Here is a 26,438-nt window from a genome sequence, read left to right as displayed (position 1 = left end):
AGGAACCAGTGATCTTCAGATGATCTGCCAGATAGCCACATGGGTATTCCATTCCCAAGTGCTCCTCCGTTCTAGCATTTTAGAGCCCTGAATATTTATGTGTTCCATTTATCAGTTCTGCATGGGTTTACCCACTAAACAGAGCCACAATTATAGTGGAATCTGTGCTAGCTGCCCTCTATCATAGTGGTCTCTATCAATTTCCTGCCCAATGTCAAAAAAAAAACTAATCAGAGCAGTTAATATATATAACTACGCCTTGGCTCGGCCATCAGACACCTATCTCCTATCGGCTATCTCCCCGAAATGACGCCATGGACACCTGTCCCTGTCCCTGTCCCTGGCATTCGAGATAAGTCCATTCTTCCATCGATAAATGTCAATCCGAAAGCTTTCATCATGTGAGTCCCAGAAGGGCTGCGAGTGTTGGGTGAGTGTTTATTGATTGTCATCCGAGTATTTCTTGCACTCTTGTGTCCCACATTCGCCGGACTCTCGTCTCGCATCGATCTCTTTTTTGCATGCAGTACTCGGACCGTTTTGTGCCATCTCATATGGAAAATTTTGTCGCCATGAAGGCGCATCCGCACCTGTCGTATCTCCACGGGATCGTCCGACATTTCCGGGAAAACGTTTTTCCACATGGCATGGAAAAGCTCTTAAGATTCTCCCAAGATTCGGATTAGTGAAACGAAGCGAAAGTGATGGAAAGGTGCAACGTAATGCTCTAGATAAATGGTGGCGCCACCAGGGGTAGGGGCAGGGAGCAGAGGCTCTTTTTTATGCGGAAATTATGTAAACAAAAACATGGGAATGCAACAACAGCGGGAAACTCTGTTAATGGGATGCTGATGATGGCAGCCTTTCGTCTCAAGATTCTCAAGATCCTCCTTTGATGATTCTCAAGATCCTCCTTTGATGGAATCAGAAGAATCTCTTAGCAAGCCCAAGATATGCAATAATTCATAATAATTCAATAATATATGTATCGTTTCTTTGGATCTTTTTGTATGGGAAGTGAAATGTTTACATAATCTGAACATAAAAGCAGAATTCCTTTGGAATCCTTTCTTCAGAAATCAACCCATGACAAGCCACAAATACAAGCAAAAGATCTCATTCCAAAATATTAAATATTAAATAGACATAGATATATGTATATAATATCTATAAGGATACATCCCCTCTAAACCAATGACCCATATTTAATGGAAATCGTGAATAAGGAGTCCCCTTAACCGATCTCACAACTTGCCATAGTCGATAAATTGATGAATAGTTTTGCATATTTGTGATGCATCTTTTTCACGGGTGCCCCTGGAGGGGGCTGGGGGCTGGGGGCTGAGCATAGCTGTCATCTCCATCTGCAGGCCTCTCCATCCGCTGACGTCGGCTGTCCGCTGACGACTTCCAGCCCCATAAAAGTGTATTTTTCTTTGGCGGCTGCTGCCATTACTTTGTTTTGTTGGATCTCTTGGTTGGTTTTTCCACAAAACCATTTCCATACATCTCCCGAGGAGCTGGGGGAGGCGGAGGCGGAGTCGGAGTCGGAGTCGGAGGTGCAGGCACTGGCGATATGAGTACGATGTATATTTTCATAATTAATTTCTGTGGCTTTTGTTGTTTGGAAAACCTAGTGCCGTGCTGTGACAGTTTTTCTTGCCACCGTCGCTGCCGATCCCTCCTACCTTCTGGGTTCCCTCCTGGTTTTGGTTTTATCGACAATTTCACTTTTGCCACAGAGCCACAAAGCCACAGAGCCACAGAGGAGGCCAGAAGATGATCTCGTCGTCGTCGTCGTCTCTCATATGTGATGACGACCCATGGATGTTGGGGGTCGTCGACAACAATTGCGGTTTGGTTATTTGCGGCCCCAAAAAGATTCCCAAGCACATTGTCGGATCGCGTGCACTTCTCTGCTCCTCTGCTCCATGTGGAGCTCCCTTCCCCCTTCCCCTTGGTTTGCTGATCATTTGTCAAACCTTATGGCGGCGGCTCCCAGTCGTTTGCGATTCTCAAGTGCAAAGCCAAGGTTGCATGTTTGGAGGAGTACTGCTCCTCTGCTTCTCTGCTTCTCTGCCAGAGCTGCTTTTATTATCGACACGAACCGAGAAGAAACAAGTTTCTTCCCAGAGCAAGCCAGACCAGATCCAGACCCAGACCCAGAGCCAGAGCCAGAGCCAGACTCCGACTGTGACTAAGAGGCAGGAGGCTCCTCTCTTCGTCCGTCAGCTGCTCGCTTGTTTGCCAACTGTTTGCAGAATTTCACTTTCTTTTCAAATTGCGACGACCTCGATTTATTACCAACCCAAACGACATCGCTGCTGCTGCCATGTGGACTGACTGAAGTGCCTGCCTGCCAGTGGAGTGGGGGCTTTGGGCCCCCGCGGATTGGGATTGGCCTTTGTTTTGATACCGTCGTTGAGGCTTAATTGAATTACGTTGAGCTTCTGCTTCTGCTCGAGCTTCAAATATGGCAGTATCACAATATATATATATATATATATTTAAAAAAAGAAAGAAGCTGCAAAAAATAATAATAATTATGGGAAAGTGAACGCCCATTGTTGGGCTCTTAACTCTCTTCGTATTAGGTTTTTGTTTTTGTTTTTCGGCGACTGCTTATTGATAACTCACATTAATGAGAGCTAATTTTCACATAATTAGTCGCTGGGGGACTGGGTGACTGGGAAACCTATAGCCCCCGGGGGGGTGGCATCTCTCTCTCTGTGGGTCAGGGGTGCACTGGGAGATGTTTTCTTACTTTCATCTAGAGCTCAAGGGCTCTCCACTCTTTAATGTCCCAATCTCGAAGGTCCTCTTTGGGGGGAAAGATCTTAGTGGGCCTTCCCCTCATGCGAGAGACTTCCTTCCTCAACAGAGACTCTGATTCAGTTCCCATGAAACTCCGATCCTGGTCTCTGTTGAACTTTGGCCGGTAGGCGTTCGCCCACTACTGACCAGCCGCAAGGGGTGTTGGCGGAATGCAGGGGGATGCAGCTGGCAATGGCCATGGGGGCAGCCATAAATAATGGCAAATTGTCGCTCATTGATGCACCTGAGGAGTGGTGGACATAGACCATTCAATGACCAGAGAGGAAGTCCCAGCCGGAGATGGCGATGGGGTTTCTCGTTTTGTTGGGGTTTTTGTGGCAACCAGAGAGACGCCAACAAGTGGCATGTGGCATGTGGCATCTGGCATCTGGTATCTGGCATATGGGTAGAGTGATGATGCGGTCAGCAGTAGCTGATGGCCATTTACCTTCGGCTAATTAGCAATTTGGCCAGCAACTGCTGACCCCGCCCCGAGTGCCAGGGAGAAAGTCGGTCTTCTGCATCGACGGCCTGTGAATCGGAAATTGTCATTCAATCGAACATTCAATTGGAATTTGTCTAGGTTTGTGCAATCAAAGCTAATTTATCTGAAGAAGCCTCAAGAGGCATCCTTCCCGTCTCAAGTGGTCTGAGGTTTGAGGTCTGAGGTCTGAGGTCTTTGCTGGGCCTCCAAGATAATTATTATTTTGTGGAATGTTCCCCGCCAGACAACTTAACGTTTTCGTTTATGGCCATAAACGGCCCATGGCCCCATAAAGCTGTTCTGTGTCTCACTCAGGTTTTTGTGGGACTTTATCTCTGCTAATATTTCACCGGTTAGTCAGCTCTTGTTTGTCCGTTTGCCAGTACTGTAATCAGTTCATAGAACGCTGGTCTTTATTCAATTTGAATGTCATTATCGCTGCCCTACAATCTCATATCAGTGGGTTATTTTGTTGTTGAGACTTCTTTGCCTGGAGACAATCATTGGAAATCGCATGCGACTTTGAACACGAATGAGATCTATTGTGGATGGGGGATGCCTTTAGAAATTGTTGTTCTTGGTATAGTTTTGGAATGGTTGGAAGAGCCTACATTTCGCAACAAGTTCAGAAACCATTGAAGGTATGGTTCCAAAGATATCAGAACAAATATGGCAATCAAAAAGAACAAACGTGGTTTTCGAGGTTGGGTTACAAAATTGCCAAATTCTACAAATTCGCTGGGACTATCTATGAAATGTTTTTTTTGACTATAATATATAACATATAGAGTGTTAATTTTCAAGGTTATTGTATGGAAAAACTTGCCTGGAGCTATCTATGGAGCTATCGTTAACCCTTGGCCATAAGCCGAGATTTAGAGAGACTTTTTTGGAAGAACTTTAATCAAGGATCATCCTGAAATTAACTTTTGCTGATTAGAATAGGTTTTCTCATCAAAGCTAATGCAATTATGAGTCGATTAGTTCATTTGGTATTGGCTTAATAAATTTCGAAAATAATATAGGGTTTTGTCCCTTATATCCTCACACAGAAATGTGTGTATTTTATTGAGTTTTAATACTATAATCTTGCATTCGTCTGGATGGAAGGTATCTATTCTTCTAGATTCTTTATGGACTCCGTTCATAGCTAGATCTTAGTTCTTAAGTCGTTCATTCAAAGAAGTTTTTCGTACAAAATATGACTCAAAATGCATTGAAAGGCAAAGTCCTAACTTTTAAATGGTTCTATAAAAGTGATAGAGTGGATCCTACCACATTGCCGCTGGATGTTCACATTTTGTGTTGTTTTGGATTTGCAAATACGGTGACCGTGAAACCACGAATCGAATGAGGAATGAACCGGATCAACGGCTTCTTTTTGCGCCTTTCATGTTCGGATCCGTAACCGGATCGAATGGTGGCCCGGTTCGGCCGCCTGCTCTCTATAAATTAGGAGCGTTGGCGTCTCTGGCTTGAATTTATGACTTGGAAAGTGAAATTTGACATCTAATTGGATTTTCCCCACTCTCCTCTCGATTCCAGGCACTGAACCGCCGCTTCGCGTCCCTCGGCCTCGACAGCCGCGCACTGGCGCTGGCGCTGGCTCTGGTGCTCTCTGCCACAACCACAACGGTGCAGGTCCAGGCCCAGGCCCAGGCATTGTCAAGGTCAGTCCTGCCCGCACAGCCGGCGGATCATTTGGTGCCGCCACCCCTGCCCACAGCGCAGCGTCTCAGCCATGCGGCAGGGTACTCGGAGGTGTCCCCGGTAGTGGCCTCTGCGCCTGTCGCCGAGCCACCGGGCTTCATGACGCGCGTGGCCCGATGGTTTGGATTGGGCGGACAGACGCCGCGCGACCAGCAGCTGGGGGCCAGCTCCAACAACTACGCCTACCCCAAGCCCGTGCAGAGCTTCGATGCGGCGGGAAAGCCCTGCAGTCTGTGCAACAAGTATCCCTGGGTGCCGATGGTGGGGCAGCAGCAGCAGCAGCAGCAGCAGCAGCAGCATCCTCCCCAGCAGCAACAGCAGGTTGTCCAATCGTGGCAGGTGCAACAACAGCCGCTGGCCCAGGCATCGCAGCATCGCCAGAGGGCCGTGCAGTTCCGGGCTCCGCCTGCGGCACCAGCGGGGCAGAGTGTCTTCCTGCCCATCACCGTGCCCCTGCCTGCCCTCAGCCACATGGCCCTGCCACCGCTGTACAATGCCCAGGCCTTCCGGCCGCTAGAGAATGTGGCTGCCCCGTCGGAAGTGCGTGCCAGCACAGTGCCACCAGTGCCACCGTTCCGACCGGCACCCAGTCCGCGGCCGTACAGCCCGAGCATCCCCAGCAATCCGGGCTTCACGAGCATCCCGAGCAGCAACTTCGAGATCGTCCAGAGCCACCAGCTGACGGACTTTGTGACCTCCGTGGAGTATCCGGCGACCTTTGTGCCATCGCATGCGATCGATCTGGGAGCCAGTGCACCCCACAGACCCAGCCCCCCCTCGGAGCAGGAGCACCACCACCAGCCCCACCATCAGCTGCAGGACATTAGCACAGTCCGCTACCAGCTGGAGGACCTGAGCAGTGGCTCGGTGCACCAGCACCTGCCCGCCTCGCAGCTTCTCACGGAACTGGGGCACTTTGCGGAGACGACCACGCAGCAGCTGCCGCCGGCAGACAACTATCCGGCGGCATCCTCCCAGCAGCTGCAGCAGGAGCAGGAGCAGGAGCAGCAGCTCTACTACGCGGAACAGTACCAGACGGAGGAGACCAGCACAGTGGTGTACACCACGACAGAGCAGCCGCCAACAGCAGCTCCAACCGCACCACCCGCACCACCCGCACCACCAGCACCACCAGCCCCCGTTGCGGAGGTCAATAACCATCTGGCGGCAGTGCATCATCGCGGCATCTATCATCACTCCGGCAGCCGCGGTAGGGAGACCCCTAAGCGACTGCTCGACTCGCCCATCAACCATGCCCTGGGGGTGGGGGTGGCCGGGGCGCGTCCCTTCACCCGTGACCCCGCGGATCTGAACTTCCGCCTCAGTCAGGTGTACACGCCCACGCCGGCGCCGCCTACGCCCACCTCCACGTACGGGGCCATCGATGCCAGCGGACAGTATGCGGGCATGTCGCCGCCGAGTCCCCAGCAGGTGATCATCCCCTACACGACAAAGCAGCGGCCACGCCCCTTCGAGCCATGGGTCCATGTCCACAGCCACAGCAACAGCCACAGCCAGAAGCAGAACCACAAGCACAGCCACAACCAGGAGCATGACCATGACGACAACGATGTGGAGGAGCCGCACGAGCAACAGGAGTCGAAGCTGGCAACGGCCACGGTGACGGCCCCGCCGCCGCCCAACACCCATCGCACCACCAAGTACCTGACCAAGATCCTGGCCTCCAATCTCCGGGAGCTGCTGAAGCGAGAGCGCGAGACGAAGCGCAGGCCCCTGGGGGTGGACATTTCCCGGCTGCAGCACAACATCGACGGCTGGACCGAGCAGGAGTACAACTCGTTGTCGCATCGCCCCAGCACCCCCACGATTCGGGGCCGGTCCAAGCACATCCCCACGGAGTACCTCACGACCACCACCACGACCCCGGCTCCGGCTACGGCCACGGCTAAGGCTCCGCTCCAGCAGCTGACGCGTCAATCGAAGACCACACGCGGCGGCGGCTTCGAGTTGGGTGGCGGCTCCGCTCCGCCCACCAATGCCGGGGATCTGTCCACCTCCATCAACAATCTAGAGCAGCTGCATCTGCTGGGAGAGCGCAGCTCGAAGCGCTTCCAGCCTCTGGAGGACAATCGACTGCATCTCGACTACTACGAGGGACAGCAGCGACAACGACCGCCCGCCATGACCACACCCCTGCCGAGCAGCAGCACCACCACCACTACTGCCAGGCCAACGACAATGATGCTCGCCAGCGAGGACGCGGTGACGCCGCTGTATGTGAGAAGCACTCAGGCGCCCAAGGAGCTGTGGAAACAGGCCCAGGTGGCCATCCTGCCGCAGACGAATGAGAAGGTCTATGTGGTGACGCCACAGCCCCGTCATCAGGCCTACCATCCGCCGGATGTGCATCATGAGGTGTCTGCCTCGGCATCAGCGCCACGTCCTGTGTACCACCAGACGCCAGCGCCAGTGCCAGCGTCAGCGCCAGCGTCAGCGTCAGCGCCGAGATTCCCCAGAGTGCGCCCGACGCCAGGTACAGGTAGGAGCTAAGATTATGGAACCGTAGAACATAGAACCACCGAAAACAGACAGATAGTCGAGCTCACACTCACACTCTCATTCTCTTCGTTACACTTTCCTCTTGCTTTACTTTTCGACTACTCTATGCAGGTGTTCTCTGTTTAACGAATGTCCTTGTTTTTTGTTCCAGGTGGGGAACCGAAGGCGGCCACGCCCACCATCAGCTCATCACAGCTGCTCAACTATACGCCGGATATCTTTGGGCTGATGGGTCTGTCGGCGTATGTGCCCGCAGATCCCGTGGAGATCATCGACGGCAACTCCAAAGTAAATCGCAATTCCCACCATCGTCTAGACATGTAATCTCGAGCTCTTGTTTTGTCTCCACCACCCACACACACTCCAAACACCACTATACACTCCGAACATTGAAAAACCTCCACCCACCCCACACACACTGTAGGTCATCACGATTCTGACAGCAGCGCCAACGGCGGCCGCACTTCAGAGGCCCACAGCAAAGCCAACGATGTCGCCCTCCCCGAGATAGAGACCATGCCCATGACCAGAAAGAGTTCAAGGACGCCGCGATCCGCCCCATCTATTGTAATATATTTCCACAAAAAAAAAAAAGAACAGAAAACACCCCTCATGCAAGGACCAAGGAGGCGTCCACATCAAACTTAGATTTAAAGCACAGTCTTTGGGAGTTCTATTTGTTAAGAGATCGATCCCCCTAATCCATGTTAGAGTATTTTCGCATTTGGTAGCTTTATAAACGCATAGAAACAGAGGGATCCTGGGAGTACAGAGAAGGAGAGGGATCCAGGGAGTACAGGGAAGGAGTGGGATCCAGGGAGTGTAGGGAAGGAGAGGGATCCCAGGAGTACAGATGCCCAGGAGAGGCATCCAGGGAGTGTAGGGAAGAAGAGGGATCCCAGGAGTACAGAGAAGGAGAGTTAGATGCTTCGACGGATGATAGAGAGGATGATTCCCCCATAGAAAAGATTTACTCCACTTTTTTTTTTTTCTTTTATTTTCATGTAGTAATATGTGGGCGTTTCTTCTGCTAGATGTAATTCTTTGTATAAATATCTATATATCTTATCTGTACTATATAAATCGAATCTATCGAATGTCCTGATGTAGATAACAATTTCGAATGCAATTTTTCAACGTGCAAGAGAAGTACATGAAAAGAAAAAACAAACGATAAGCAAAGTCACTTTAATGTACTCTAATTTTTAAGAATGATTGAATACAAATAAAATATCATCAAGTAAATTATGCCAATCTTCGACATCTACAAACTGAAACCATTCTGAAACATGGGACGACATACATAGTGTATCATCCATCTTCCGGTGTTTCTGTTGAACGACCCACCGACCCAAAGACATATCTAAAGTTTTGAAAAGAACAAGATAGCTTCACATTTTGTAGTATTTTATTTTATATTTCAGAGAATATTAAGAAGATCAAAATGTAGGTGTATCAATGTCGTACACTTCAGCTTCTTTCAAGTGCAAAAACAAACTTTTGCAGACACAAAAGTTTAATCAGAATTCCAATAGCCATGACCAAACTATTCCCAATTCTGTAGCATGCCCCTCGTAAGCCTGAATGAGGAGGAGAAGGTTAATCAGCACCAATCCTACTGGGGCAACCATACATACATACATCTGTATACATTCTATCTGTTTATGATGGATTGGCTGAACTTCCTCTTGTAATATTCCTTTGCTGTACTTCTGTGTAATGGCAGTTGCCACTGGCGTACTTCATTTGGAGATGATCATCGTCTTTAGCTGGGCGATGATCAGCGCAGCCACCCTCCAGTAGTACCGACTTATAACATTCTATTCCGTGATTGTGGCTTGTTGTTGGCTTCCTTCAATAAATTGCTCGGCAATTGCGGGGACCCTGGTAAAAACTCGTGAGCAATCTAAACGTTTGACCAACTGAATTCGAAGGGATTTTAAAGAATTCAAAGAATAAACGTTACCTCAATTGAAAGTCTGCAACCAAAGATGTTTTGATTAAATGTTTGAAATTTTCGCCAAAGCTCTTTCGGTTTTAGTGTAGATTGTGTCCGGGCAAACAAAAAAAAAATTTTAATTTTGTGTATAATAATACGAGTGTACTCGTACGTCTAGTGTAAAAACACAATATAGAATTTTATAATGATAAAACAGAAGACTACTAGATCCTACGGTATTTTCCAAAGTAAAGTAAATTTTGTTATGTTTTGGTGGCTTTTGAAATCTATCGACTGGCTAGAATGTTCAGCTACGAACTATGTATATCTGTTTTCCATCAATTCAGTAGTAGATATACAATGCCGCTCAACTGTACAAAGATCAGTCCCCTCTTTGGGGTATCCACTTGTAGATTCCTGAGAAATTTGGGAGATCAGAAAAGCTTCGATGCCGGGAAATTTGTTAATTTTCTATAAGGCCGGCTAATTTTATGCTCTTTTTCTCCTTCAAGTTTGATCTTTTTTTTCCCAAAAACGCTTACTGGAAAAACCTCCCTTATCCGTTTTTTATATTCAATTTTTTTTGCTACATTTTTTAAAATTTGTTTTTTATGAATCTGATTACAAATCGGCATTCGATATGTCTGGACTCTGCACACTCTGCAAAAGATTTGACAGCCCAAAAGCATGCTACACTTTTCCAGCGTGCAGTGTCATGTCCATGTCAATATTATGTAGTGCATGTAAAATGTCATGTAAAATGTACATATGTGTATTTTGATAATATTTCATTTGAAATCTTAAAATATTACCAAAACCCAGCATCCTGTCGTTCGAAATATTGATTGAATGCCTTGATTTTCGTTATAAAGTTTAAGTTGATTGATGTAAAAGCTGGATCTTCCCTGAAAGTGCGTTCAGGGACCCACCCTGGAGAGCTTGATAGATATTTCCCATTACATAAGTATATATCGAGTATAGACCATGTTGTACTTTTTACTTTGTAATGTATTACAAGACATTATCTTAGAGATAGCAAAAAAAAAAAGAAAGTATTTTCTAACTTAAGCGCCGAAGGACCGGATGGGATGCCGACGGATGATCAGCTATTCTCCAGGCGCTGCTTCCGCCGATGGCGTCGAATGAGCGCCTCCAGGGTCCAGGAGGCGGCGGCCACAAAGGACATCATATTGAGACAATGCAAGGTCACCGAATAGTTAAAGCGATCCCGCACAAGACCTGGAAGAATAACGAAAGCGTGAGATCGACAGGAGATCAGATGCGAGACTCGACTCGACTCGACTCACCGACAAATGGTCCGCAGATGAGTGTAAACAGCCCCGAGATGAGCAGCTGGAGGCCCGAGGCGCCTGGCAGTCGATTCAGCGGCACGTAGCCGGGTATGATCAGGGGCCAGAATATGGTGCGCACGCCCTTGCACAGCCCAATCCACACGAAGCTGCACAGGATCATGGAGTAGGATCGAGTGCAGGCCACCACCGTGCGGCCCAGTGCAATCCCGACGACGCCAATGAGGAAGAAGACCCGGTTATCCCAGGGGATCTTCTCGGTCAGGAAGGGCACCAGGAAGCGCATGGTGATGTCCAGGCCGGCCAGCAGGGACATGGCCAGCGTGATCTGGGAGGTCTCGAAGCCGAAGTCGACCAGGATGAACGGCGTCAGGATGGAGAAGTTGAGCTCCCCAAAGTTGATGATCGTCAGCCCCGCAACGAGATTCACGAAGGTGAAGTCGCGCAGCAGGTCCAGGTCGAAGAAGGTCACCACCTTCTGGAGGAAGCCTATTTCCCCTGGACTGGTCTGCACGTCAGGATCCTTGTTGTTGTTGTCCTCCCGGGCAATGGCCCGGTGCTCGGAGCACCTGCAGCAGAGCTTCGCCTCCAGATTGGACTCGACGCGCTCCCGGCGAAAGTTGTTTGGCCTGAGGAACTCGTCGTCGCCCTGGTGCTCCTCGCTGATGGGACAGTGCAGGCGCTGCGTCTGCTCCAGATCCTTGGAGCTCGACACAGTGCGAAAGCGCAGGCGTCCCGAGGTCAGCGAGGGCCGTGACCCGAACCAGCCGTCGTTCGCACGCGACAGCATGGGGGTGCCCGGCTCACAGATCTCATAGCCAGGCCGCTGGGCATCGTCGTCCTGGCACAGGTACTGGCTGGAGAAGATCCCCCCCGGCTCGCGCTTCTGCTGCCAGGCGCAGTGGGCGCACAGCGCCTCCGGCGCTTGCTGCTGCTGCTCCACCAGCAGCTCCGGCTCCGTGCTGCTGCCGTTCACATGGTACCGCACCGGCTGGTAGATCATGGCACTGACAAAGGAGTGCAGCGAAATGGCGGCAAAGAGCAGCACGGTGCCCTGGACGCCGTAGACGGTCAGCAGGAACGTGACCAGATACGGCAGGAAGATGGGACCCAGGCCCGTGATGGTCCACGAGAAGCCAGCGGCCTTGCGGCGCTTCTTCTGGAAGTACGTGTTGATGGCCAGCGAAGAAGCCGAAACACTGATGCCCATGCCAAAGCCTAGAACAAGAAGATTCTGTTGGTAAAAGTGGCAGATCCCTAGGGGACTGAAGATGACTCACCGAAGAGCAGGGCATAGGCCACCATATAGCCGACGAATGTCTCACAGAAGGCTGTGAGCACTATTCCACTGGAGATCAGCAGGGAGCCGGCCATGGCCACCTGGCGAAAGGTGAAGCGCCGGAACATCGGCCCATTCAGCAGGCCCGTGCAGGCGGACACCGCCGGATTCGTGTTGATGATGGCCGTGATCTGAGAGCTGGACATGCCCAGGTCCCCCAGGCGCTCTCTGAACAGGAAGCCGAACTGCTGCAGACACGGATAGATGGACAGCTGTGGGGGTGGGGAAAGGATTTGCTCAATTCGGGGGGAAACGAGGGCGAGAGCTGAAGCTGAAGCTGAAGCTGTGGCTCTGCGGGCGTTGGACACCTTTTACCTACATTGGAAACGCCAGCGGCGACGCACACCAGCCACGCCCAGCCGCCATCGGGGGCCACAAAGTCATCGCCCAGATCGCTCTTGTCGTTCCTGTTGTAGTACCGAGCCGAGGGGGCCTTGTCCAGGGGCCGAGTGGTGTTCTGGTAGACCTTCTTCTCAGCGGATTCCATTGCTGTTGCTGAAAAGATCCAACGCAGAGACAGAGACAGACACAGAGACAGAGTCAGTATGTGGATCAGTTGATCTGTCGAACCCCGGAATGAGGAATCATTTACTCGCGAAGCTCGTGCTCATACAAAACCAATTGCCGCTTCGAGTATGATTTACGAGCCGATCGTCAATTTGTTTGGTGTAACACTTTAACGATCCACTTGCCACAATTAACTGCAGTCCCTGAAGGCTATGAACATGCGACCGACTGCATGTGGTGTAGTTCTCAAGCCCCCATACTCTCAAACACGCTTTCTGGGTTTCTTTCTGTGTTGTTGCCAGCAGAACCCAGAGCCCGGGTTCATGGCTGGGGCTTATGCTAGCCCAGACCACTCTCCCTCTCCGATCGATCTCTCTCTCTCTCTCTTATCAGCATAGCAGTCATGTGACGCGGACCTAGACCCAGAGACCAAGACCGAAACCGAGACCAAAGTTAGCGCGCAAATAGCTAAAGATTTTCGTTGAGTGAATCACTTTCATTATGTCCTCTAGAAGATTTTGTTGCCGGCGAGAGGAGAAGGTCACTGATGTCTGGAGGCGTATCAGTAATTAGTTCAGTTCCCAAAAAAAAAACAAAAAATGCGATCAATGGAAAGCATTTGTGTGGAAATTCCAAAATATTCCACTAAACTCTGGCTCAAAGATCCTCCAATCTCTGCCATTTGTGGGGAGAGAAGGATCTATAAAAGAGGCCTCAATCAGAGTTCCACCTAGTTGATGATTTGCTGATGCTGTTTCAAATTGTATAACCATCGAAAACATGCGAGTACATCGCACCTCCATTGCTCTTCGATTGTGGGAGGTGTGTGCCACAACCTGATGACAGATTCCCAATGATAGTAAATTGAGGACTTAATTAGATAAGGCTATTCTTGATAAGAACTATCGGCAATAAAGTGAAACTGAAACCTACGTAAAATCAAACTGGAAGGTGGACTTTAGTTGTGTTAATCAGCCGATAAAGGTCTTTAAAGGAAAAGGTAAGGTACGAGTATCAATATCAATCAAAATATACCATATACGAGTATTCCGGATATGTTAAGAATTCCAGCAATAACGATTATTATCCTCGTCTATCTGTACCCAGACTGAAGACCGTCCTTGATCTTTCCTGATTCGTTGGACATGTAATGGATCAGTTTGTTATTGTGGAAATTCCATTGTTTTACGAGTAGCTCCTCGAATCACTCGAAATGATCGCAAAACAATTGGCACAGATCGCCACAGATAAGCAAAGCCCACTACTATATTGACTATAGATCCATCCAGCGATAAGGATGATAAGATTGCGATGCCTTTACATGGGTCGGCAACGTTTTGGTGACTTGTTGCCAATATTGTGCCACCAGCTGGGGCTCCCAGATAGCCCATGTGGTGGATTGGGGTATTGACATTTTCCCAAGGCCCCTTCCACTTTAATCGAAGGGAATCGCTGATAGCAGCGGCAGCAGCAGGAGGAGTAGGAGGAGCAGGAGGATGAACCCGTGCGAGGTGCGTGACAAGAACGTGCCTGTTGCTCCTCCATTAGCTAGATGATGCCCCCGTCTCACAGTCGAATCACTCACCTATATCCTCTATAGTATTTCGCCCTCTCCTTGGCTAGTGCGCAAATTGGCAACGATGATTATTTTTAGTTTTTATTTCGGTTGCTATTGATGCTTAATGCTTTATGCCTGTTGCCTTTACCTTTGCCTCAGCGTCAGCCTCAGCCTCAGCCTCCGCCTCCGCCTCCGCCTCGGGTGTTATTTTATTTTTACACTCTCTGTCACACGCGTTACAGCGCATTGACTGACTGACTGAATGATTGGCGCACTGAATGAATGACAGGTTGAATGCCTGCATCTAATTGAAACAGACACACACGAAATGCAGTCCAAGTTCAAGGTTGCCCAGAATGGTGTCGTATGGGCAGGGAGCTGTGCTCAGAGCAGGGCCACTCCTTGGTTCACCTATTTCTCGAATTTAAAATATCTACAGATCTATAGATCTACATATATATATATGTAGGCCCGACTCGCGACTCACGACTCGCGACACACTCTACGGGGGTAATGGGAATGCAATGCCCGATCCGAATCCAATTGCCATTTGGCGGAATATTCCTCTAATCGCGGCCCCGTGTTCTCTCGCCCCAAACGCCGTCGTCGTCGTCGTCGTCGACAGCTGAGGAAATAAACTAAAACTGAGAACTAAACTGAACTGAACCGAACCCAGCACAGGCACAGGCAGAGCAGAGTAGAGCAGAGTGTACGGCGTGTACGGCGTGTACGGTGTGTACGGCGTGTACGGTGTGTACGGACAGGCAATCGAAAGATCGGATCGACTAGCGCCAATCGAACGACGTCGACGTAATGAGCAGCAGCGAATGCCCGGTGGGGGGCAAGAGGCTGTCAGTCCGTACGTCCGTACTTCCGTCCGTCCGTCCGTTCGTCTGTTAGTTAACAGTCGGCTGTAAAGGTGCGAGAAAAACGATTTGTTTGCTTTGGCGGAAGCCAAACAGTGCGTCACTAACATTTAGGCATAGGCATAGATACGATACGATCCGATACGATACGATACATCTATGTTATGTATATTTCGTTGGTTCGTTCGTGAGTTGAGGCAGGCCACGTGCTGCCTCCCTCTGCCTGCCCGCCCGCCTGCCTTGGTCGTTCTTTCTCTGACACCTGTACCCCGTACCACGGGCTTTACCCGAAGAGCCCAAAAGTGTGCAGCAAACATTTGGTAGATCTTTTGACAACCTTTTGTTGGTGGCTAATTGATTTAAAGAATATTTGAAAAGATTTTGATTGGCAATGGAAGCGGCGGAGAGAGTAAGATTAGCGATAAGGGTATTCTTCTCTGATCCAACGGAATGTACGAAATCGTTTATGAAGGATCATTTGCAATTCTTCGGTGGGGATTACTTATGATTTTTCATAAAATAAACTCCAATCGAAATATATTAAGATTGTACTCTTCATTCAGCTATAATCCAGATGTTTCGTGGCATAGATCCCAAAAGATAACCAAGCTTAAGGGAGACTATATTCCATGCTTTTTCGTGTGCAAAAGGGACCGAACGCTTTTCACCCTTTCATATAATCCACAAATTTATACTCAAAAATATATCTCCAATTGTACCCACATAACATACATATGTATATCTATTAGACACCTCAATCACTCTCGATCAATCAGTATATGATCATCGTTAGTTGCTGCAGATTATCATTCTTCATGTGGCAAGCAATATCTGCAATTGAACACGAAAGGAAATCAAGTGTATCCCTAATTAAAGAACCCGAATAGTGGTCAAGATATACGTTCTCTCTGTATAGATCCCAAGAATCAATCGGTTTCTGAGTGAGCGTAACTAATTGATTCGCAGAACAAGAATGCAAATCGTTTGTGTCGCTAAGTGGATGATCCTCAAGCAGGACAAAGGCAGGCCCAGAAATTTCTCATACCCAAGAAGAAGGTCTCGATAAGACCAATAGTCCACAAGATGTTGCATGTTGATGTTGTTCCCTTTACCAGTAACTCCCCTTTCAGAACTCTTTTGTTTCAACTTAACTAACATTTATATTTATCAATCAACGTGTAGGTCAGCATCACACATATTATATGATAGGTGTAGTTGTAACCACTAAGTACAGTATTCATAGTCTTATTTATATAGTGTATATATATATTATATGTATATATTATAAAACGCAAAATAAAAACAAAAAGAAATGTGGTAAAAAAATGAAAAAAAAAAAAAAAAATTAAATTAGGAAAAAAAATGACTAAATGAAAGACTACATGATATGGTGGTGGGATATGATGGGAATTTTTCATTTGTTTAGGGGTAATACAATTATGTATATATACATATATGTATATATATATATATATTGTATCTTGTATATTTTATCTTAGGTATCTTTAAGTACGGCCTGCAACTATACCGTATGCTCAATCAACGTAATACTATGCTCACACACAGAGACACACTCGATCTTAAATAACATCTAGGTAGGGGCCCAGGCCAAGTGTGGTACCACTGGGTATGGATGGATGGATGGATGGATGTGTGGATGGCCAAGTAGTTTCAGTTCCGACGAGAGAGAGTGAGTTTAAACACATTTTAGAATAGGATCGGCCGGACATCACTGACCCAGCCCCTTCGACGGTCGCTTCAGGACGCGACGGACAATCGATTCCGTGAGCCAGAGGAGCAGGGCCATAGCGGTGAGGAAATTGATGGAATGAATGGTGGCGGCATAGCCAAAGGCCTCCGTGATAATGCCTGCAAGTAAAACGACACACAAATCAGAGAAGTTCTGCAGAGAGAGAGAGAGAGAGAGAGAGAGAGAGCATTATGTATGATCCTGGAGACTTACCCAAAAGAGGACCCATGGCAAAGGAGAACATTGTATTGAAGATCAGCTGGAGACCCGAGGCGGCGGGCAAGCGATTGAGCGGCACGTAGCTGGGAATGATCAGGGGCGAGAAAATGGTGCGGAAACCCTTGCCGAAACCTATCAGCAAGAACACACCGATCATCACCTCGTAGGAGTTGGTGAATGCCACAACCACACGGCCGACGGCAATGCAGAGGATCCCAAAGGCAAACAGCACCCGGTTGTCGAGCTTCACCTTCTCGAGGGCCAGCGGGGCCAGGAATCGCACGGAGATGTCCATGCAGGCCAGCAGGGACATCACCAGGGAGATCTGTGTGTCCGAATACCCGAAGCTATTCAGAATGAAGGGCGTCAGCACCGAGAAGTTCATCTCGCCGAACATCATGATGCTCATGCCCACGGCCAGATTCACGAAGGTGAAGTCGCGCAGCAGGTCCAGATCGAAGAACTTGCTGACCTTCTGGAAGAAGGTCATGCGGCTCATGGCCTCATCCTCCTCGGCCTGCAGGGCCTGGTCGTCCATCTGCTCCAGTCGCATGGCCTCGGCGGTCTTCTGCAGCAGGGCCTTGTCCTCGGCGCAGGTGCATCGCAGCAGCTCCTCCTGGCCGTTCTTCGAGTAGACGCTCGTCTTGCTGGTATACCGCTCCTGGTCCTCGCGCTCCCGATTGAAGTAGTTCGGCTTATAGAGGCCCTGCTCTTGCGTCTCGTCCGTCCGGCTCGTCTCCAGGCGATCGAGATTCTCGCGGCTGCGCGACGACACCTGTCGCATCAGCTCCCTCCGCGTGCGTAAGCGTGCGCCACCCGTCCCCTGATCCGCGGTGAGCGACAGCTTCGAGCCGAACCACCCGTCATTGGCGCGGGCCAGCATGGGGGTTCCCGGCTCTGTGATCTCGTAGCCCGGACGCTCCGGATCGTCCACATTGAAGAGATACTGCGAGGAGAAGATGCCACGCTTGGCACGCTTCTGGTACTGACAGTACTTGCACTCGTAGTCGATCCAGGGATCGCTGCCGGGCGTCAGCAGATTCCCATTGGCCTCCGCCGTCTCGGGATGATCCTTGGCCGAGTCCAGTCCTTCGGTGGACGCGGTCTTTGGCTTCTTCACATGCCGCAGCACCGGCTGCAGGGTCAAGGCGCACAGTACGGCATTCATGGCGATGCCAGAGTAGATCAAGATGGTGCCCTGTGCCCCGTAGAAGCCCAACAGCCAGGTGGACACATACGGAAAGAAAATAGGCCCCAGTCCCGTGATGGTCCAGGAGAAGCCGGTGGCACGACGACGCCGCTGCTTGAAGTAGGTGTTGACGGCCAGCGAGGTGGCAGCCATGGCCAGGCCCAGGCCAATGCCATATATCGCCGACAGGCAGACGATGTACTGCCAGAAGGTGGTGCAGAAGGCCGTCAGAAAGATCCCCGAAAAGCCCAGGATCGTGCCCGTGAGGGCCACCTGACGGAACGTGAAGCGCCTGAACATGGCTCCATTAACGATACCTGCCAAAGGCACACAAATATATTCATGATCCTTGATCTCAGATGGCTACCACTCACCGACTAGTGAGGACACGGCCATCACCACATTCACAATTGTTGTCGTCTGTTTGGCATCGAATCCCAGGCCATGCATCCGCACTCTGTAGATCAAGCCGTACTGCTGCAGGGCCGGGAACAAGAAGAACTGTAATTGAAAAAGAAATTGATGTCCCTCAAATGTCCATCGAATGTATATCAACTTCAATTCCACATACGTTATTCAATCCGGCCGCCAGGCACACCACCCAGCCCCAGCCGCCATCTGGAGCCACAAAATCCGGGCCCAAATCGCTCTTGTCCCGCCGCTTGGGCTTCTTTGGTTTCGTCGTAACATTATACACATTCGTGTGATTCTTGTCTGTTAAATTTGATTTGTCCATGGCCTGAAAGAGATCAAGAAAAATCATTTAGTTTTGAGAGATCTTAACGTTCATCACAAAAGATCTACTCTATACGGTTGAAATTCCTTCCTATCCTTTCCTGTGGCGCGTCCTGCAGCAGTGCCCAACGGCGATTTGTGGCTGTCATTCTATTGCTCAAACATCATCACTTGATCACCATAAAATATCTACTATAATATACAGTATCGTTCGTTGCATATTTGTCCTTTGATGTCGCGCGTCATGCAACAGCGCTCCTCGGCTTGGGCCACTTGATGGTTTATTTATGATAACACCTTTCGGTTTAACATTTAGCGCGTCACGCAGCAGCGCCCCTTGGTTGTAGTCTTCTATTTCCTTCAAGATTATTCTATACTTTATAGATATCTTTCTCTATCTCGTTCTCCCAGAACTGCCACACCTTCAAGACGACCCCTTAAACGTCTAGCAATCTGAGATTTGTCTAACATATTTCTCTCCAATACCTCTCCATTGCCGTTACCATTCCTTATCCTATAGTCCAAGTCGCTGTCAGTGTTTTTCCAAAAAACTATCATTAGCCCACACCATTCATTATTGGCATTATCACATACTCGTATGTATGTATTTTCGCTGGTATCTGCGTATCTATAGCCCCGTCGATGAGGGCACACCTTTAATGGAGCAAAAGGTGGAGCTGTCGCTGTTGCTGTCGCTGTTGCTGTTGCTATTGGCGAGGTGTGGAAGGAGCAAAGATAATTCTCTAATTGCTAATTGGGATTGACGCAGAGAGGCTCCATCATAATGGAGAGACCAGACCGACAATCATCATTATTATAGGGTCTATCGAGTGACTCTCATCATAGATACAATATTTCCTATTAATGGGTGCGACATCGTCGAGCGATTGCCGCTATTTATTTGGTATGCAAGCCACGAGGGGAGCTCTCTTTCCAATTTGAATCGATGCAAAATGGAAATCACTTAGCGGGTGGGGTGTGGGCTATGTGTGTGTGCCCCAAAGAGTTGCACGAGCTGCAGCCCAGCACAGCACAGACCGGATTGGATCGATGCACTGAAATGCGGCACAGCGAGACTCCATCAAGAACGATCGAGAGATGGTTGTCATCGTTCGGTTCTTGCGATAATCAAAAGACAACTTGTACCTCCGCCCCCCCCTTTGCCTCCTTTGCCCCCCGTGGCATGCCGGGTTTATTTATGCATCGATAATGCGAGGACAAAGCCGGTGCACTGGTGCACTGGTGCACTGCACCAGATCCATCTTACATCCGGGGGATGTCTTCATTCAGACACTGCTCCTCCATGTGTCGGTGTGTCTGGGCTCTCTGTGTCCGTGTGTTGCCATTGAACTTCATCGGAGCGTGCCATAAATTGACGCCCCGTCCGTTGTCGTAGTCGGTCTGGAACTCGAACAGAGACTGCGACTGCGACTGCGACTGCGACTGCCGGTACGGGCTCGGGATCGGGATCGGGATCGGGATCAGAGGGGGTAGCACAACGATGGCACTTAGCAGTCGTCGTCCCCCCCCCCTCCAAAATTAAGCGATCGATCAACAGAGAGGAAAGCGTTCAAACAAAATAAATGAAACGAAGCCGAAGCTTCAAACACACTGGAAATTTCAGTGGATTATAAATATTTTCAGGTTTCATTATCGTATGTTTTCATGCAGTGACTCTTGATAGGTAGATACATCTTTATTCCTTCACTTTTGATAGGTGGATCTCTCTTGAATCCTTTTCTGTATCCCGTATCCGACCAAACAGGTCGCGCTTCATGCAGGTAGCGCCTCTCGGTTCATCCTAGCCGCAACTGAATACTGATTGGGATCCATAGAATATTTGAACAGAAATCTCTTGAGAATTGTGTGTTCTTATAACCGAAAGAGCAGACACTCTATGGCTACGAAAGGTATTCCGCTCGGCCACAGAGCCGAATGCCAGCTCTCGTTTACTCTCTCGCTCTCTTCGTTATATGTACATTTGTTTGTATTTTCTTTGAGGACTGAATTCATGAATTCATTCCATACTCCATGGCAGGGTATTCCCAAGCAAAACTTTCGCTTGAAGACGCAGTCGCACTCTGAGATCGTTTCAACGCGACAGCCGAGAGTCGAGAGCCGAGAGCCGAGAGTCATGGGTGCGATCTATCCGTCGATCCAGCTGCCCAGCTCTCCAGCCATCCATCCATCGACCACGACATTCAGGTTTCGATGCCAACGGAGAGCTCCGCTCCGGCTATCGCGACGGTTTCCGCAATTTGTCGTCATTGCTTTCTTATGATTTTAGTTGTATTTGTTTGTTGTCTCTTGTATTGTGTATTGTGTGTATTGCGTGTGTGTGTGTGTGTGTGTTTTTGCACAGTCATGCCGCGTGGGCAACAAATTTTGTGTGTTTCAGAAAAGCAAACACTCACGATGTCGGGGCAGAGGAGAGGAAGCAGAGCTCAGAGCAAGTGCGATGATAAAGCCCCCAATCAATGGGATTTCGGAATTGCGAATCGAATATGTTTTTTGTGGAATTTCACAATATTTTGAAGAGGGTATTCTCAGATAAGTTAAGCGTATTCCGATCCCAGATTAGTCTCATAAATAGTAGAATGTACTAGTAGCAGGGGGGGGGGGGGGGGGTGTACTAAATAGGGATTCCCCGCCACAGCAGGCATGTCCCAAGGAGGATTACGGCCCAGAACAAAGAGAGTCTGCTGCTGCCGGCACGGGAATGAGTTTATCTTTTGTACGATAGCAAAGGTAACAATTGCCACTGCCATTGCCCCATGCCACAAAAGGCAAAATTCTCGGCAAATACTCTGCAATTTTCGCATTGCTCTCTCTCTCTCTCTCTCTCTCTATCTCTCTCTCCCGAGATAAGACTCAATCGGCCCACAGGAAAGAAATCAGGAAAGAAGTACGATGCGTTGACCCTTATCTATCGGACGAGTCGAGTGTTTGGCCATTAGGGGCGGCAGATGACTCATTAGTTTGAGCGGATAGATAAATGTGACGGGCGGGACGGGCACACAGGCGGCACTATTGATTACGATCGACTCTCTGACGCTCTACCGCTCTGTCGGCAGTTCGTTGTCGTATCTCTGGAGCCAAAAGACAAATAGTAGAATGAACAAAACACTTGTACCTTTTGAAGTTCACAATGCACATGTGTCCGATGTCCGATGCGATGTACAACAGGTGCAGCCTAATGGTTGGACAAGCACCGGAACATGCCCCATGCCCCCAAACCATACGATACGATACGATACGATACGATACGATGGGTAGGGGTTTTCATCTCGCTCTCTCACTCAATTGGCCTCTAATTGAGATTAATCGTTGTTGAAATACACACTCCGTATACGTTGTACGTCTCCGTCTCCGTGTACGTTTACGTCTATGTCTATGAGGAGAGGAGGCGTCGCGCTGATCGTTTCATTTCACAAGCAGAAACAGCGACTTCAATTAAATTGTGTCAATGAGAATTGATTAAGGCCCACAGATATAGCGGAGAGCGGTAATTGATTCGCGCCGGCGGCTAATTGGTAGAACGCGGGGTGGCGCCGCGTGGCCCCAGCAACACCCTCCCCACCAGCCCGCTGCCCCCACTGGTCTCTCTCTCTCTCTCGCTCTCATAGTATAGAGTATACTGTACTGTATGATCAGCTGAAAGTTTTTGTGTGCATTGAGCAAGAGTTCAAAGAGCGGGAGATCTTTCACACAAGGAGAGAGGGAGAGAGAGAGAGAGAGAAAGCTGAGCAGAGCAGAGCAGAGCATTTGTCTGCGATCTGTTGAGAGGGAATACGTTTAATATTTACGATCATGGAAATTGCAAAACTCTCAAATACTGTCTTTCCATAGACAAAAGCAATCAGAACCCCACAGCTATCCTCAGATCTTAGCCTCTGGGGATTTTCAGAGAATTTCAGATACTATTTATTAGGCAGACAGACATCAATGCCTAGATTTAGTTCCTTTGGGTCTCAAAATCTAGTATCTCAAAATGTATGCCGGTTAGAATTGCAATCATTTTTCAGGGAAAAACTTCTAAGGGAAACCCTGTTGTACGATGTGTGATTCATTTCTATATTCCAGAGATGGCGCCTTCTAAACATTCCCAAAAAAAAAACCATCGTAAAACCAAAAAAGGGAACCCTATTTGCATGGCAGGGCATGGGATGGTTCTGGTGTTTGGTTTTTGGTTTCTGGTTTTCGGATTCTTTCCGTCTATAGGTAGTAGTCGTGGCGTCATGCCTGGTTTGTTGTTAAGAGAGAGACGACTACGAATGGGGCTATTTATACACCCAAAAGAGTGGGCCCATGGACTTGGACAGAGTTATCATTCACTGTGTAGGCTGTGCGGCCCTCTGATGTGGGGTTCACAACTCCGTCTCTCACAATTGCATCCAGAGATTATGGGCAACGTGTTCTGGCATGGGCTCTGTATGGGCTATTTTTAGTAGCATTTCATTACATTTCATTTCAATGATTGTTATTGCCCTGCTCTTGCCACAAAATAATCCCAACACCCGACACATTCTCACATGTGTCTCTGTCTGTCTGTCTGTCTGTCTCTCTGGGAATGGAATATGGGATATGCCTGTCGTATGTGGTATGTGAATGAAGATCATTCCCAATGTCAATCCCAGAGAAAATCCCCATGTCCATGCCGCCTTGCATACAATTCGGTTCTATTCTAGTTCATTTGGTTATTTCTTTTTTCGGTTTCGAATAAACTCACGTACTCCCGACGTTGCACTTCAATTCGACTTAAGTGGGCAGTGCGGCGGTCGGAGGGCCTAAGTGCCTTCTGTGAAGTGAAACACTATACTGCCGGCCCCTGTCCCCTGTACCCAGAAATGCACTCGAACGTACCTCTGACTCTCTGACTCTCTGCCTCTTCTTATTCCCAATTCTAATGGCAATTGCTCTAGCTCCAAAAAAAGAAAAATACAAAAAAAAATGCTAATTCCACTTGGGTGTGCGCTTCTGACACATGATCTCTCTCGCTCTGTCTCTGGGAATAGTGGGAGTTCTCCAATCAATTAGTCAAACTATCCATCTGCCCCATAGAATAACACAGAAAGAGAGAGAGAGAGAGAGAGAGAGCTCTGGTCTGTTCTGTCTGGGCCAAGAGCTTATCGCCTGCATTTGTGATTCCATCGGGAGGAGGGGCCTTTGGACCGCGGGTCTTTATCGATTGCATAATCCCAGCGAACAGGGTGCTTCCATTATACGATAATCATCAGCACGTAAGCAGCTTAAAACTGTTGATTCAATTCACAACCACACACACACACACACACACACACACACACACACACACAAGAAACAAATTCTCAAAACTGTCTACAATTTTCCATTTCCCATTTGCACATTGCACGTAACATTTACCGACTTTAGTACATCAAAAACAAAAAAAAAAAATAAAAAATAAAAAACACATTAAATACCAGACGGAGCGTGGCCCCCGATTCCCCGATTTCCCGATTCCCCGATTTTCATTGTTCGCAACAGGTTATCTCTGGCGGGGAGTCAAATACGAAAATCCGCACAAACATTTCCCCATCTGGGGGGCTCTGTGCCGAGGGCTTTGTGAGTCTGAGCTGCTCTGAACTGCTTTGCGGGTCCGCTGTCTGTGCTGACAGCTCTACGTTATGCCCCTCGGGGGCAGCATCTTCCTCCAGCGGCACAAGCCGACAGCCCAGAACCTTGGCCAGCTGACATCTAGGGGTGTTGCCTCTGACTCTTGCTGCCGCAAGCTATTTAGGCTCTAAATACTTATCCGCCTTCTACAGATGTGGAACATGTTTTCAGAGTTCCGATAGAACTCCTCTTCCTCCGGCGAGGCAGTGTTGAAGAACTAGGAAAGATTTCTGTAATTCTGGCGATCGTTTTTGAAGGGCAGCATTTTCCAGGCAGGTTTCGTGTAAATGTTGCCTTTGTTTCATAGATGCTTGGATTGTAAATATTTTGTACATACATATCTTAGGCCTTTAACGGTCTTTCACTTGTTTGAGGTATACCCTAATATTTTCTTGAATTACGATGAAAAACCCAATTTTCTACCATAAATACTACAAACCTGCACAAATATCAATAAAAATGTATAGAGATTTTGTTGAATGGCCACAAATTCATAAAAAAAAAAAAACAAATCACTTTTTAATTGGGTTCTCCCGTATCTTGCAACGACATCTCGTTGACGCTCTCTCGATCAAGCTTTAAAAATCTATATGTATTGTGTGTCTGCATGGATGACGCACTCCCGCTGGAAATCGCGGGGTCCACCCACAATTGGGCGCCCGATTTTAATGCATTTACCGTCAGTTCCAGACCCCGGACTCCCTATAGAGCCCTCGAGGCGCCCTCGAGGACAGCAACAAAAATAACATCACGTAAAAAAAACAAGTCGAAAAGGGAAATATAATTCGATTTGGTGAATATTTTCAGCCCAGTGCGGGGGCTTCTTTTACACAGCGGCTGCAAGGATGGAGGAAAAGTCAATTTGCTTTCCGGAACCAGATCGTAATGCTGGTAAATGTGGGGGCTCCACGACACACGGTGGATGCTAACGGTTTAAGGTTGTGGGGCTTGTCGATTGTGGGTGGATGTGACCCGTACCCGTACCCGTACCCGTACCCGCACCCACACCCGTACCCGTCCGTCTGCCTGTCTGTTTGACACTTTCTTCATTCTGATTTTTGACATTTGTTGCTTTGCTTTTTGAAAACTTACGGTAATCGGTTATTTGTTGTTCAAGTCGTTTGTAACTGTCGATTATCACACGGTTCACGGTTTAGCAGATGCTTGATTGAGGGAGCTGCTAATTTTCACACGTTTGTTTGTTGTTTGTTTGAGTTCGGAGAACTGTTAGAGAAGTGCACGGGAACAAAAAAGAGCACACTTGAGCGAGCGGTTGCTTGGCTTATTGCCAGTCCCACAGTAAGAGAGCGGTTAAAAAACACTTGTACACTGGTTTGACGCTTTGATTGCGGCAGTTGAGCGGCCCGTTCGGGTTGGGAGAAGAGAACACACCGCGTATGTGTTATACACAACGTCGCGGCTCAGCTGTTCGAACTGTAATACAAGACAGAAAACTCTTTCACTGCCACCAGCACCAGCAGCGGCAGCAGCAGCAGCAGCAGCAGCAGCAGCACTACCACTGGTTCGGTTCGGGAATCGTGCGCTCGGTCTGCGTGCGTGTGTGTGCGTTTTCGCGTGTGTGGGTTGTTCACTGTTATGCGTCCGGCAGTCGACTTACTTGGCCGCCTGCTGCGGTCGCCTTTATAGCATTTTTCGTTAGCAACGCGAGTCTAAGTAAAAGCAGCAGAGCGAGCGGGAGCGGGCTACTGATAGCGAGAGTGAGTGCTCAAGTGCGAGCGAGGGCGAGAGTGATAGCGCCTGCTGTTGCCTGATGCCTGTCTGCCTGTCTGCCTGCCTGTTGCCTGTTGCCAGTTTCTGGCAGTGCGTGGGCCGCGTAGGCAGCAGCGCAGCCAGGAGGAGTCGG

At 48.8% G+C, this 26,438-nt stretch overlaps 3 protein-coding genes and 1 long non-coding RNA gene across 7 annotated transcripts; 1 reads left to right on the top strand and 3 right to left on the bottom strand.

The window, feature by feature from the left end:
* The first annotated feature begins 4,690 nt into the window (after nt 1-4,690).
* On the top strand, nt 4,691-8,039 carry LOC6597454. The gene is made up of 4 exons (XM_026990719.1): nt 4,691-4,726; nt 4,844-7,502; nt 7,680-7,816; nt 7,953-8,039. The coding sequence occupies exons 1-4, from the start codon at nt 4,691-4,693 to the stop codon at nt 8,037-8,039; spliced, it is 2,919 nt and encodes a 972-aa protein (XP_026846520.1).
* Nucleotides 8,040-8,939: 900 nt separating this feature from the next.
* LOC113566198 lies at nt 8,940-9,558 on the bottom strand. 3 transcript variants are annotated; one of them, XR_003408979.1, is made up of 3 exons: nt 9,495-9,558; nt 9,166-9,434; nt 8,940-9,108 (listed from the first exon to the last, which is right to left on the bottom strand). It is a non-coding gene; the product is annotated as an uncharacterized LOC113566198 (long non-coding RNA). The 3 variants fall into 3 exon arrangements; XR_003408980.1 differs by having other exon boundaries at nt 8,942-9,108; nt 9,170-9,412; nt 9,495-9,548; XR_003408978.1 differs by having other exon boundaries at nt 8,943-9,108; nt 9,170-9,434.
* Nucleotides 9,559-10,443: 885 nt separating this feature from the next.
* Nucleotides 10,444-14,914, bottom strand: LOC6597453. The gene is made up of 5 exons (XM_026990707.1): nt 14,209-14,914; nt 12,436-12,611; nt 12,058-12,328; nt 10,775-11,995; nt 10,444-10,706 (listed from the first exon to the last, which is right to left on the bottom strand). Exons 2-5 carry the CDS (start codon nt 12,601-12,603, stop codon nt 10,570-10,572), a joined length of 1,797 nt encoding a protein of 598 aa, XP_026846508.1. The 5' UTR covers nt 12,604-12,611; nt 14,209-14,914; the 3' UTR covers nt 10,444-10,569.
* A 1,489-nt stretch (nt 14,915-16,403) lies between these two features.
* On the bottom strand, nt 16,404-26,164 carry LOC6597452. Of its 2 annotated transcripts, none has more exons than XM_026990724.1 (5): nt 25,667-26,164; nt 18,777-18,944; nt 18,580-18,706; nt 17,011-18,522; nt 16,404-16,916 (listed from the first exon to the last, which is right to left on the bottom strand). In XM_026990724.1, exons 2-5 carry the CDS (start codon nt 18,939-18,941, stop codon nt 16,777-16,779), a joined length of 1,944 nt encoding a protein of 647 aa, XP_026846525.1. In that variant the 5' UTR covers nt 18,942-18,944; nt 25,667-26,164; the 3' UTR covers nt 16,404-16,776. The 2 variants fall into 2 exon arrangements, with proteins under 2 accessions (XP_026846525.1, XP_026846526.1); XM_026990725.1 differs by lacking the exon at nt 25,667-26,164 and adding an exon at nt 19,010-19,359.
* Between the last annotated feature and the right edge of the window lie 274 nt (nt 26,165-26,438).

This window comes from Drosophila persimilis, unplaced genomic scaffold (assembly GCF_003286085.1).
Source record: "Drosophila persimilis strain 14011-0111.01,24,50 unplaced genomic scaffold, DperRS2 tig00000606-arrow-arrow-pilon, whole genome shotgun sequence".
NCBI lineage: Eukaryota > Metazoa > Arthropoda > Insecta > Diptera > Drosophilidae > Drosophila > Drosophila persimilis.
Note: the sequence above shows the minus strand (reverse complement) of the source record. Positions and strands in the feature narration are given on the sequence as shown.